Here is a 14,022-nt window from a genome sequence, read left to right on the forward strand (position 1 = left end):
ATTTGATTTATTTATTCATACCATTCGAATTTAATATTAAGAAATTATTTTAACCCAAAAAGCAAACTATGCTCTCTTCGAACTGGTTGTCTTTAAAATACAAATCTTGTGTAATCCCAGGCTATTTGTAATCAGAAGCACATTTAAAACTGGAATATAATTTCATTTCATTCACATGTGTTTATCATAAACACATAATCCTTTCTGGATTACAATCCGCCACCAAAATAATACATTAAATTATTCTAGCTGCTGTGAGAAAAGGCTAGAAACGATCGGCCACCTGCAGGATCCTCAGTCACATGCGATAGCCTAATAGCCAGGACAACTTCTTTATGTTTACAGAAGTGACGTAATGACCATGCTCGAATTTCCCGCGAAAACTTACCCGTACCACTCAAATTAGAAAACATTATTATAAGCTAACCGTTGTGAATCGGGCTAAAGTAAGGTGATAGTTTTGAACACTGGCTGGTTATGTAATTGCTCAAATGTTGATTTCGGATCATTTAACCAAAAAAAATGACGGACTGCAGTTTTAAGTACACAATTGGATAATACCAATTTATGCTTAATTTTGTTAAGTCTGTGGTGTGAAAAGGTCGCGTTAGCAATTAAAGAAAAAACACTTAAGCAAAACATGGTCAGGTCAAAGTTAATATTTTTTTTTAGTCCCAATTTTTTTTAATCAATTTTACTGGTAGTCCACTGTATGAATAATTTTTGCCTATGTCACAGTTTACTTTATTTTGCTATCCTCACTTACATAAATGAACTATAGTGTCCTGCACCCACTAGTAAAAAAATATCAAAAATTATATCTGGTGTCTGAATTATTTTTGGTTTAACTGTATATGGATAGGCCCTACATACAGAAACTAAAAGCAGCACAAACAGCAAATTTGGTGACATATCTTTATTCATGTGATACATTTTGGTGTCTCTTTAACCTTCCAGTTTTTTTACAGCATATAATAATAGTACTTTGTTCACACAAACTTTGCTAAACACTAGTAGACAGCGTATTTCAAACAGACCAACACACTTCAGAATAGCACACAGCTGAGTATTCAGTCAGTGACACGTGACAGAGCTGTTCAGGAGGGTTCTCGCTCGTATTTATTTTAATTCTTACATATCAAACCATATAAAATGTTAATGTTTAAAACACACGTGATGCCCTTTTTTAGTCTTAGTGATGAAAGGATTTGTCAGTTTACAGCTGAACGAGAGGAAAAGCGACAGCGCTGGAGGGTTCGGTGATACCTCCCAGCAAATAAAAGCCCATTCAAGCTATATACTGTAGAAACCCAGCGTTACAGATGGGCCGTGAAAATCTTTAACATGACCAAGATAGTGACACGACTAGGTCTTTGTGATACAGCAGCAACTGTAGAAACCCAGCGTTACAGATGGGCCGTGAAAATCTTTAACGTGACCAAGATAGTGACACGACTAGGTCTTTGTGATACAGCAGCAAGACAGCAATGCAAATTATACATCAACCTTTGATTGCCACACATTGCTAACTGCCATTCCGGTCAAGCATACGACACACTGTTTCACTAACTAGTGAGATAATAAATAAACACATGAAACCAAGTCTTACGACGAGCAATACCAAGACGTGTCTGTACACTAAGCAATAGCCGTGTTGAAGGAAGGAATCTAAATATCCCGTTTAACAAAACCTCATTAGCTCTATGCAATGTTAATAGGCTCGAGCAAACCACAGTGCTGTGGCCTGAACTGGTGCACTATGACAACAAAACTAGCATGACATTTTGTGTTAAACCGTCTCTAAACTGCATGCTGTTCCTACACTTGCGCAGCAAAACACAAGGCTGAAAATTAGTGGAATTAGTGTGAACTGCTTTCCATATCCAAGCTCAGAGCGAAGTGTTTCGTTAGTACATACACGTTATTACAATTAACGTTAGGTTTTGTAACTACAGTTGTGGATAAGTCATTAAAAATATCTTAGGTTTTGAGTTTTAACGAAATTAAATACGTTTACAAAGCAACTTCCCTTTTCTATGAACGTTAAATACTATTTTTTTCCCCACAGCTCAATACATTCTACATCCATGCAGCCCTCTGAAGATTCCTGTATAAAGTTAGCCTGTCCAGAATGAGGCTTGTCACAAACAAAACCGCTATTTTATTGGCCATACATGTGTATTTCCTGAAACAAAAAGACCTTTAAATGATATCTGGTCCCTAATACCATATTTAACATGAAAACATCCGATTATACAGAATATCGTCTCCATGATATTTCACAACAATAATTTCAAATGAGATCCTTTCTGTATCTTTCTTTAAATAACTACTGCCAAAAAAACACTAACAAAATAGTGTAATGCTCATGTAAAAAAACAAAACAAAAAATCATGAATCAGTAACACACGTTTACAGCCTCTCCATACGGATAAGTCCTTCCTCCAGTGAAATTAAAAAAACAAGGCCTAAAATGATGACAACAGCCCCAGCTCTGAAACATGGTAAATTCACAACGACTGTGACGGCACTGATGTGTGAAAAAACTCGAAGAGCATGTGAGTGTATGTCAGTCTGCAATCCCATATAATGCCATGCAGCCAGAACAAATGAGAATCTGAATGGTTTTAGCATTTAATCTATGCTGTGATTTACTTTTTTCCTCATTAATATATGTATTTTTGGAATCCATTTTTTAATACAGAGTAATAGCACATCCACACGGTTACTCTGAAAAGTCACTGAGTCGAAGAGAAAGAAAAGGTTGTCCGCTCATGACACGGGGCCGCGAGAGGAGCGAGTGACCACTGAGAGGCAAGCTGTTTGTGTGTAAGGGGGACGCAGGGCCTGGCGGGGGACGAGGGTGGTTACTAGCACGAGCAGCTGCTCTCGGTAACGGGCAGCTCCGGAGGCTTCTCCAGTTTGATGTCGATCACTGAAAGTTCAGGTTAAGGATCAGTTAGTGACATGCATAAGTATGTCTCAACCCTTGAACTACCTTACCTTCATTTCTGTGAGATGTCATTTTTTGATTTCTGTTCGGTTTAAATCATGAAAAAAAAAAAAAAAAACCTGGCTTGTGATCTCCCGCAATCAGGCTGATACGGACAAACTGATGGTGACATTTTAATGTGACTGCTGTCATATTTGTCAGAAGTGCTTTACGGTGCATGTGAAGGATACTGTCCTCTTTGCTTTTCTCTGGTGTACTATCCATTCCAGGCAAAGCAGCAGCAACACGACGAAACAGCTAGAAAAAACAAAAAAACTCTGATGCTTGGGCCAAATGTACATAAATCAATGCATTTTTTATATAATATAATATCATATAATATATAATATAATATATAACTTAGTAGTAGGGGAGACTGGGGCTAGTTATCAGACATTTTGCTCAAGTCAAGATTCTTTTTTTTTCTTTTTAATTGATAGATTATTATTTATAGACATCTTAGCTATATAAAAAAACTGCAAAATTTGCAGTTCAATGAACACACATTGATCTTTTGTGACAATATTTTTTGGCATGTTGTCACTATTTGTGGTAAATTTTCACAATGCAAGCTGAAAACCTATTATAAGCTTTTTTAATGTATATTTAAAATAGAAAAACAACTATGAAAAAAGTCAACAACAAATATTGTAATTAATAAGCTGTATAAAAGAATTTGAACTAAATATTTTAAATCCACATACAAAATCACTAACAGGCATTTGCTTACTTGGACATTTGACTCAAAATCTTATAGTTAATGAGATACACTACAGTACAAAAGTTTGGTTAAAATGTAATTTATTCCTGTGGCGGAAAGCTAAATTTTCATCAGCCAGTCTTCAGTGTCACATGATCCTTCAGAAATCATTATCATATGCAGATTTGCTGCTCAAGAAACATATATTATTAGCTATGTTGAAAATATTTATGCTTAAGATTTTATTTTTTAGAAACAGATTTTTTTTTAGTTTTGATGAATATAAAGTTCAAAAGAAAATTATTTGTTTGAAATAGAAATCATTTGTACAAATGCAAATGTCTTTACTGTCGACATTTGATCAATTTAATGTGACCTTGTCTAAAAAAAAAAAAAAAGTATTTTCTTTTAAAACCCCATGCTTTGAACAGTAGTGTATCACTTCTAACAACTTTCTCATGTGCAGCTACCCCCAGTCTCTTCTATTTAAACTAAATCATAACTCCCAGTGGGTATAGATGTAAAAGGAGTGCATTTCTGATGACACTAGCATTCTAAAGAAAACAAAGTTAAAAGAGGCTCCAAGTTCTACTCATTCTGACAATAAAAAAAGCAATGCAATACAATACGCTAATAAAAAGCACAATGCACAAATGAAATGTCTACATCCAGTCTGTGAATTGCAAGTGGTGCTACAACACAACACATATAGAAGAATCATTCTATCGACGCTTGGCCAACATGCAAAGGACATCTGTGACACATGAGGAGCAATTCAAGCAAACAAAACAAAACAAAAACACAGAAGAGCAGCCCAACAGCGCAGGACACCTGTGAATGTGAGGCGGGGGCAGAATGGCTAATGTTGGCTGAGGCAGAGAAAGATAGAAACCAAAGGAGGCACAAGATAGAGTGGTGGAGGGAAGGTAGGGCTGGGCCGTCCTGGTTTCTCAGTGATTCTACCTGTTTGACATTGTAGCCAGTCTTTGCGCTGGTTTCAATGAACATGACATTCAGTTCCTTAGCCCTCTGCTCGCCCTCCTCCGTGGTAATCTGTCTGCTCGACCGGAGCAGGGAGGGGGGAAAGGAAAGAAATACAGACAGACAAAAGAACTGCATCAAGAAGAAGAGAAAGAGACAGAGACTGACTGAGGTTCACATTAGTAATGGGGAAAAAGTGGAATTAGTGTGTTGATAGGACCCCGTCAAAGGTTGAGAAATGGCTGAAATCGTAACACTGAAAAGAGACCACTGCACTGCAGTTCAACAAAAGGCTATTCACAGAGAACACATTTGTTATTTGAGGACAATCTACAACAAATAATAAATGAACACCCTATCTAGGGAAGTGATGATAATGTCGTTGGCACTCGGGTCATTAAAATATCCCTTAAAGAGATAGTTCACCCAGTAATTAATATTCTATCATCATTAAAGGTGGGGTAAGCGATTTTTCAAAAACGCTTTAGAAAACTGAGTCGGGCCGAATAGCAAAACAAACTTGTAGCCAATCAGCAGCAAGGGGCGTGTCGACTCATGATGTGCAGGAGAGAGCATTCAGTGCACGGGACGGACATTAGCCGAGCCGAACGACAGAAAGATAGAGATGGCGGATAAAAAAAAAAAAAAAGAGGAAAAGGTCTGCGGAACAAAAGAAGGCTTAAGGCAATAAGGCAAGAAGTAGGACCCATGTAAATATCGGATCAGCTTTCCAGCGCTGGAGAGAACTCAAGGAGCGGAAGGCTTGCGATCGGACGCCAAGGTTGCTTTGTTTCTTCTCGATAGGCGAGCAACACCGTGTCTGCGCCGCAACAGCTAAAGTCTGTCTAGCACACGACGCGACAAAGCGACCATTGAAAATCATTTGAAATTTGTGTCAATATGTCATAAATAGAACTCAGCAGCAGTTTTCTGTTGGGGATTTGTCATGTCGTGCCACACCGCATCCAGTAGATCATATAGATATGTATATATATCTATGGTGTAGACAGCATCATTGATTATAATGAGTTCTATAGTATTCTGTCGCACCGCACCACTCGCATCCAGTGTAGACACGGTGTAACATTGGTTTTGCTGCTTCACAGAACTAATCGTTGCCTGGGTTGCGTATGTATGTGTGGGGCGGAGCTATCAAAATAGGGGCGAGACCCTTTTGGGGTAGGGGCGTGTTTGTTTTGGTGATTTCAAATGTCAACATTGGCTAACAGAAATCGCTTACCCCACCTTTAATTAGTGAACTGGCTATACACTTTCAGAAAGAAATGTGCAACACCAGACCAGCACCTGAACAACAGACTGAACAGAAGAATTTATTTTAATCGATTGACAGCAATAATTACAACTAAAAAAACTAAAACCATGCCGGAAGAACAACAAAACCAGCAGACCAACTAAATTAAGCAGTTTTGTACCTTGGATATCTTTTTAAAATATCAAAAAATGTTCAATGCCATGAACCTTTTATACTTTGTTAGTGACTAGCTTGTCCTCTGGTGTGCTCATTGTAGCAGCCTGGGAAGCTGTAAACAAAACACTGTTTCCTGATGGAAACATGCCGGAATTTGTGTGGTGTTTGACGTTATGAAAATGCCTGTTGTATTCTTAGTAGTTTTTTCCTTCTGTTTATTTTCCCCCTTTCTTTTCAGAGCTTTCCACTCACCATGCACGTATGGTGTACCTGAATGTTTAGAGTGTATTTAAGATCTTTCTTTAACTTTCATAACTGCCAATTTACCACCTACCAATCACGATGTTACATAGTTTAAATTGAACCGTAATACGTGTGAATAACAGCAAATTAATACTTACATTTTATTCAACGTTGTGCTTTCACTGACAATTGTCTGTCAGTGTTTGCATTAAAAGTTACATAAAAACAACTATATTGCACTTACTGTAATTTACTGTAATGGTCTTTGTTGTAGCTTTCCTTTTTTACTTCAGTAAAACAGTGAGTGCAGAGACATGTATAAACGCATTTCAATTTCAAATGTCAACATTGGCTACCAGAAATCGCTTACCCCACCCTCATGTCATTTCAAACTTGTTTGACTTGCATTCTTCTGTGGAACAAGAAAGAGTAACAGAATAATAGAAGAATGGCCAACTCCTTTCCATCCACTTCTATAGTACAGTAAAAAGCAGCATGGACATTTTGCTAAATGTATTATTTTGTGTTCCAAAGAAGAAAAAAGTTATACATGTCTGGAACATAAGGGTGATAAATGATGACAGAATCTTTTGGTTAAACTACTCCTTTAATGTTTCTACACTGCATCTGAGGATTTTTTAAAAATTTGATCTACTTCCTATAGCGAATAATTTTGGCTTTGTATAAGGACATTTCAGAACAACTCCAAGTATACAGTGCTTTTACAGATAGTTATTGCCCAGACCAAGACAGAATCTGTGGCCATTTTCTGCATTTGAGAGGAAAAGTCTGCAAAAAGGATTTAGATATGGTAAAATGTGTTAAACTGAGCTAGACAATTATTGTTAGCTGAAAACAATCAACATCGCAAAATATTTAATAAAAGGACACACAAGAGGTAGGAGATGTAAAGGACTTTGTTAATGACATTCATTTCAATTCAATAGAAATCTGCAGAGCTTTCTGCTGAATTATGTGGCTGCAGAATACATGTGGGTGTTAATGTCACATTCCTTCCATCTTTCTTTTTGGTTTCCTTGGGCAGATCACAACTGAAAGGGTTGGTGATTCAATCACAAAAAAAAAAAAAAGTTTGAAATGGAGTCAGTTCAATAGGAATCTGTGCTAATGTGAGTTTCGAGTGAGGGTGAAAATTTCCCCACATTGATTGTGCATCGGGTTCAAGATGATCACGCAAGTATGTGGCACTGAGCTGCTCATGTTATACTTTCAAAACAAAACATTTGAGTTGTTGCTTGTTTGTTTGCTAGGATTGTACTGTAAATGTATTACTGTCATTGTGTGTTTAGTTAATTTTTACAACCCGAGTGCTGAGTCAAAATTATTTTCCATGGAAATCGAAAATATGCCACAGATTCTGTTACATAAACTAGGTACATAATCTTAAGTCTGCACTACAGCTCTATCATTTCACCCACCTGTTTGACGTTATAACCAGCTTTGGCGCTGGTCTCTATGTACATCACACCCAGATCCCGAGCTTTTTTCTCTGCTGCCTCTACTGACACTTGCCTGTCATAGTCCATAGTGCAGGTGTGGACAGTTCAAATTAGAATGGGTATGAAAAACAAAAGTAGTGATGGGAAATCAAATATAAATCAACACGAGAAAATATGATCAAACAGAAAAGCAAAAATGGCACAAATTGCTCAACATAATATTTAAATTAATGATAAAGAGAAAACCGAACACAAAAATAACTTAAAACGTGAAGTCTGAGGGATGAACAAAGGATGTGTTTATCAAACACCTCCAATTGCTGTACCTTTTATCAGCCAAGTCTGTCTTGTTGCCAACCAACATGATAATGACATCACTTCCTCGCTCTGTTCTGACATCATCTATCCACTTTGAGGTTTGCTGGAAAGAGTTGAGATCTGAAGAACAGAGGGGGAAAAAAGGTCAGGCAAGGACTCATTAAAAAGAAAAAATATCTTGTGATCTGTTGGAACGGACTTCATTGATTGAGTGATTGATTAAAAATCAATTTGCACAATCCAAATTTGGCAGTGGTCAAAATCACACTTGATTCACTTCAAAGTCAAGCTTTCTTAGAAGAAAGTGTGCAAGCAGACTGCTAGTATGAAGATCAACAAAACAGAGGACGGCTAAGTTAAAGCACAGGTCATTTCGATGCTCAGTAACAGCAGTTTGCTGTTAAAAGAGAAGCATGTACAAACTACTTTTCATTTATTTTGAATGAAATAATAAAAAATATCATTGTTCCCAAGCAACGATACTAAGATGAACTGCCATGACCTAGAAGCAGCTGGCGTATTGTGCTAACTGCGCCCTGGAGGCATAAATCCCTGCTGACCCAATGAGTGAGGCTCGGACTCACTGGTGATGTCATAGACCACCACAGCAATTGTGGAGTCTCGGATGTAGCTGGGAATGAGGCTGCGGAAGCGCTCCTGCCCTGCAGTGTCCCACAGCTGGAGCCGAACCTGAGGGACCAGCAAACCGTGGTGTGCAAAGAAAACAAGGGAACGAGAAAGGAGGAACAGAGAAAAGAAAAGATATAAAGAGAGGATAGGGCAAGGGAGCAGGGTTAGAAGAAAAGGACAACATCAAAGAAACAAAAACATGAAGGAAATGGAGAAATGCTCCTACAAAGCGGACCAATTTTTGCTTATGAAGTTCTGTATTTATAGATCATGACCAAGATTTTAGGAAATGAGAACGATTTTAGACATCATATGAAGGCATTTCTCCATTCCTGTTCTCTGAATGATGCTGCTTTCTGCAAGATGCTTTGCAAATGGCACTCCATACATGTAAGTATTGCTGGACATATTTTCAGTCTAAACCACATCATTTTATGGTTTTGAAATATTAATAAAAAAAAAAAAAGCAAATTGTTTTCATAAAGCCCCCCAAATTTAAACTTTATTATCATTTGCACGCCATCATGATGTTCCAAATCTGTATGACTTTCTGAATAATGTTTTTTGTCCATATAAGGAAAGTCCATGGGGTCCAAAACACTGACTTCCATTGTATGGACAGAAAAATCTATCCTATATAGATAGGAAAATATCTTCATGTTCATATCCTATTATCTCTGCTCCGGTGTAAAAGCAATTCTAAAAATATGTATTCGAATCCAAACTTAAAACAATTTAAAAACATCCAATGTTTGGGAAAATTTAATATGGAAGTTTAAATTGGAAAAATAGCAGAATTCCCTAAGCAGGAATCTAGTTTTAGGAACAAAGAGCATTTTATATACAGTGGGTACGGAAAGTATTCAGACCCCCTTCAATTTTTCACTCTTTGTTATATTGCAGCCATTTGCTTGATGCAATGCCATTAAAAACCTTAAACACAAACAAAAGAATGTTAAACTAAATCCTAAATTTTACAAGCAACCAGAGCAAAAATGCTAAAGCTGGAAGGAAATAATTTATTTTTAAAAATGTCAGTGTTTTCAATACAATGCAAGTCAATGGGGTCCAATGTTGTTTTGGCTTCTACTGACTTTCACTATTTGTCTTTTTTGGTTCTACAGAAGAAAGTAAGTCATTCATGTTTGGAACAACATAAGGGTGATTTTTTTTATTTTACTTTATTTAACTTTACCAGGAATGCTCAAATAAACCAGCACACTTATAAAGCTCCATGAGTGCCATTTACTCAAGCGGTACCCAACTTGACCCCACCATGTGGTGAAGCAGGAGCACTAGCTACCTACTTGCTATATCATAGACCACCACTGCGGCTGCTGAGTCTCTGATGTAACTGGGAATGAGGCTACGGAAGCGTTCCTGCCCAGCAGTGTCCCACAGCTGTAGCCGAATCTATGACCATCCATGCAGCACAACAGGCATGGGGACCCATTCAGCACCCAGCCATGGAAGAGAGTGGGGTGAGGTGGACAAAGACACAACCAAACTTAAAGAGGTGAAATCAAAATAAATGACAAACTAATGACATAAGTGTGATGAGCAACAAGCATGCACGAGGAATTACGCAAATGATAACCGTGATGAATCGGTGACAGAGACAGTGAGTGAAATCACCTGACGAACTTCAAATAAATAAATAAAGTTGTCTCATAGACTTAACAGGTGATATTAGAAAAACGTCAAGGTGAATGACTTGAGCCAGTGTGTGTCAAAACCATCTACTATACTGGTACTAACATTGTTAGTCAATATTTAAACTAAACCAGGCTTTATACAAACATGCTAGCTTTCCAATAAAACAAAAGGCTTGGACACACAGAGACTACTTGGAAATTATTCTAGAAACGTTGATCTGTCCTACCGTGCGATCTTCCAAGTACATGGTTTTTGACAGAAAGTCTATACCAATAGTTGCCTGTAGAGAGAAACAATGAGTTAACTTAGTGCACACTGCAAAATCGGTCATTGAAGGAATATTTATTTTGCTTTTTATACTTTCTATCTTCTGTGGAACACAAAATGAGATATTTTGCAAAATGTTCATATTTCTGTTTTCCTTACAATGAATGCATAGTCACCAAAATCTGATAAATAAAACAAAAAATACCATAAAATTGTCCTAATTCATGGAAAATCTCATTTGCTCTTGTGTATATTTAAACTTTTTTTTTATCAAGACACTCTGCATCAAATTTAATATCAAATTTGGTTCACATGTGCATCATATGCAGATGTATAAATGTGATTTGAGAGCTACAAACTAAATTAACACTTGCCAAGTACCAAATGCAAGTTAAAATCTACCATTTTATACTGCTGTTGAAAAGTTTGGGATCAGTATTTTTTAAGAAAATTAATACTTTTAATCAGCATTTAATGATGCATTAAATTGATCAAAAGAAGCAGTAAAGATATTTATAATGTTAAAATAACAAATGTTTCTTGATCACCAATCAGCATATTAGAATGATTTCTGAAGGATAATTTGACACTGACAACTGGAGTAATGACTGCTGAAAATTCAGCTTTGCGTCACATAAATAGATTACATTTTAAAATATATTCAAATAGAAAACATTTGTTTTAAATTACAATAATATTTCACATTATTACTGATTTATTGTTGTATTTTTATTAAATAAATCTTGTCTTGGTGAGCATAAGGGACTTCTTTTAAAAATATTTTAAAAATCGTTCTGACCCCAAACTCTTGAATGGTAGTGTATGTTTACATAGTAGAAAGCCTAAAGATTAAACACAATTATGTTTGTATGATATGATCTATCAAATCTATGACCTGAGACATTTGCCACAAACAGCTTAACATTGCCATAGTCAAAATAATAAAATATGTATATATTTTTGTGTTTATAAAAATAATGTAAATTGTATTATAAAGTTTCATGGTCAGCAGCAACAACAACAGCAACACTTATGGCTAATTAATATTTTCATTTCAACAGACATTGCTAGTCTGCCAAAAATTAATTCTGGATGGTAACTAGAGAGCTTTACAGCTTTTGGTCATCATATGCTTTTGTTGTATGGAAAATAGGAGCATGACTATTCTACAAAGTATCCTTTTGTATTCCAAGGTAGAATATTTATTAGTAAGTGAACTATTTCTTTTAGGGACCACCACTGAACCAAACCTTCATGTTTCAGATTTGACAAAGTCAACAACACTTTGGGCAGATATTAAGATGCATAGTAACATGGTAAGCATTTGTGAACATAATATGGGCTATGACTATCACAGCAGGTGTTACCTGATAGGTATTATCGAAGCTGTCATACATAAACCTGGTGATAAGTGAAGTTTTGCCCACTGTGGAGGAAGAGAAAAAAACAAAGAAATTACAAATAAGGGCCTCCCTCACAGTTAATGTGTCTCAAAACCTAGTGTGCTCCCTACATAGACAGCATGTTTGATGTTCGTATCGAAAGCATAATGTCAAAGATGCTGTCACGTAAGGAAGGGGATGCACTGGTCTGCAGGATGAGTCTGAACTCTGATCGCTGTGTTGGCAATATGGGTGTCGCCGTCCTGCTTTCACAGCAGCATACCATATCAATACAGGCTAAGACATGCAGTAGCTCTGGTTTACGACAGCTCGCTGCTCGCTTTTACGTCCGATCCAGCCATTATGAAAAGAAAACGTAGATGTGACGTGGACGATGTGGCAGTTAAACATCCCTGATGTGGTTTATGATCTCATGATCTTGATTGTCACAGCCGGCTAGTTAGAAACATGCTAACTTAACCGCTAGCTAGCGACCATCCTTACAACAACAGATAGTTTTGTTTTATACATTGAAACATGTTCATTCACAGCTGTAGCGCAATCTTATTTGCATTTTGTGTTAAATACTAACGATCGATGTGATCACAAATAAAAGGCCTTTAACATGGAAGCTCTCTATTGCGGCTAAGACCAGACAACACAAGCATGCTAATACAAGGACTTGATGGCTTCCTTCGATGTCTACATGCGAGAATACATAAACACTGAGGGGAAAGACATACAAATAACATGCACTTTGTAGGTTAAAGCATAATTGAGTTAATAATCGTATGTCGTATCTTTCTAATATAACGTTAGTTCGGATACTGCAAGGATGTTCTCATGATGTCTGTTCGTGTATTGTTCATGACAACCGTTTTCTGTACATCTTACTGCATTTTAAGTGCATGTGCATAATCGTATCCGTCCAAACTGTCAGATAATTATTTTCGTGTTTATTTGGTAACATGTATCCTTCTGTAGCATCCTTTCACCTGGCCTGTCCTGTCCGTTTCTCTGTCCACGTCTCACATATCTCAACACTTACCGCTTTGCTCGCCCAAGAAAACCAGCTTAAATTTCCGCAGAGGGTTGCCAAACTCTCCGCCACCGGTCGTAGTAGACATCTTTATCGAGTACAATAAACAAAAACTATCTAAATATGATTATTTTCTGTACGCGGACTGAAGGACACTGTGCAGTTCAGTGACGGAGCGCTGATAGCTGATGGTGACAGCGCCTCTTGGTGGCCAGAGATGGAAGCGCATGACACGCTGTGGCCGTGTTTCACAGCCTAGTGCTAGAGAGCTGCCTACTTATGCTGTCTAGGCTCCAGTCAAGCGTTTGATCGCCAAAATGCTGTCTTAGTAGGCAGCTGACTAGGTTTTGAGACACAGCCTATGTCTACTGTCATGCTGCGTTCAAGTCCTCCTGGGACGTTCGTACTTACGAGTTGACAAGTCGTAATTACGACGTCAGGTGCGTTCAAGTCAGTTTAGTCGGCACAAGATGGCGGTGTACCTACTTTTAATAAATTACAAGAAAATACAACAGGGTCTGTTAACTCTGCTTATAGAAAATGGAGAGCAAAGAATTCGCATCAGGTGTGTATTGCGTTTTTAATATTTTTAAAAAGTAATTTATGAAGCCACTTTAATCTATCGCATAAAAACGTATTGTTATATTACAATCCTGCCACATTAAAAAAGCTTATTTTTTTGTCAATAAAAAGCCTGACAATGTCACTGCTTAATACCTATAAGTATTGTGATTTATGTTTTACTTTGGCAATCTCTCGGTCTCCCTCTGTCAGACATGCAGTTCTACAGTACTTGTCACTGACGAATTAACTATAAATTTAAACAAAAATGTACCGTCAACTACAGACTCGTTGCATCCATCGATTCCGCCATGTTTCTCATTGACACGCCCCCAACTCGGAAACTCGGGGATTAAAGAAACTG

The 14,022-nt window shown here is 37.2% G+C and overlaps 1 protein-coding gene across 5 annotated transcripts; it reads right to left on the reverse strand.

Moving 5' to 3' along the window:
* Positions 1–1,396: 1,396 nt before the first annotated feature.
* rab41 (RAB41, member RAS oncogene family) lies at positions 1,397–13,432 on the reverse strand. Of its 5 annotated transcripts, none has more exons than XM_016446609.1 (8): positions 13,107–13,417; positions 12,044–12,102; positions 10,636–10,689; positions 8,708–8,813; positions 8,132–8,243; positions 4,656–4,749; positions 3,184–3,250; positions 1,397–2,935 (listed from the first exon to the last, which is right to left on the reverse strand). In XM_016446609.1, exons 1-8 carry the CDS (start codon positions 13,183–13,185, stop codon positions 2,871–2,873), a joined length of 636 nt encoding a protein of 211 aa, XP_016302095.1. In that variant the 5' UTR covers positions 13,186–13,417; the 3' UTR covers positions 1,397–2,870. The 5 variants fall into 5 exon arrangements, 4 of the variants coding, with proteins under 4 accessions (XP_016302095.1, XP_016302094.1, XP_016302093.1 ...); XM_016446608.1 differs by lacking the exon at positions 8,708–8,813 and adding an exon at positions 10,061–10,166 and having other exon boundaries at positions 13,107–13,414; XM_016446607.1 differs by lacking the exon at positions 4,656–4,749 and adding an exon at positions 7,785–7,878 and having other exon boundaries at positions 13,107–13,404.
* Positions 13,433–14,022: the final 590 nt, after the last annotated feature.

This window comes from Sinocyclocheilus anshuiensis, unplaced genomic scaffold (assembly GCF_001515605.1).
Source record: "Sinocyclocheilus anshuiensis isolate Anshui unplaced genomic scaffold, SAMN03320099.WGS_v1.1 scaffold227, whole genome shotgun sequence".
NCBI classification, from domain to species: Eukaryota; Metazoa; Chordata; class Actinopteri; order Cypriniformes; family Cyprinidae; genus Sinocyclocheilus; species Sinocyclocheilus anshuiensis.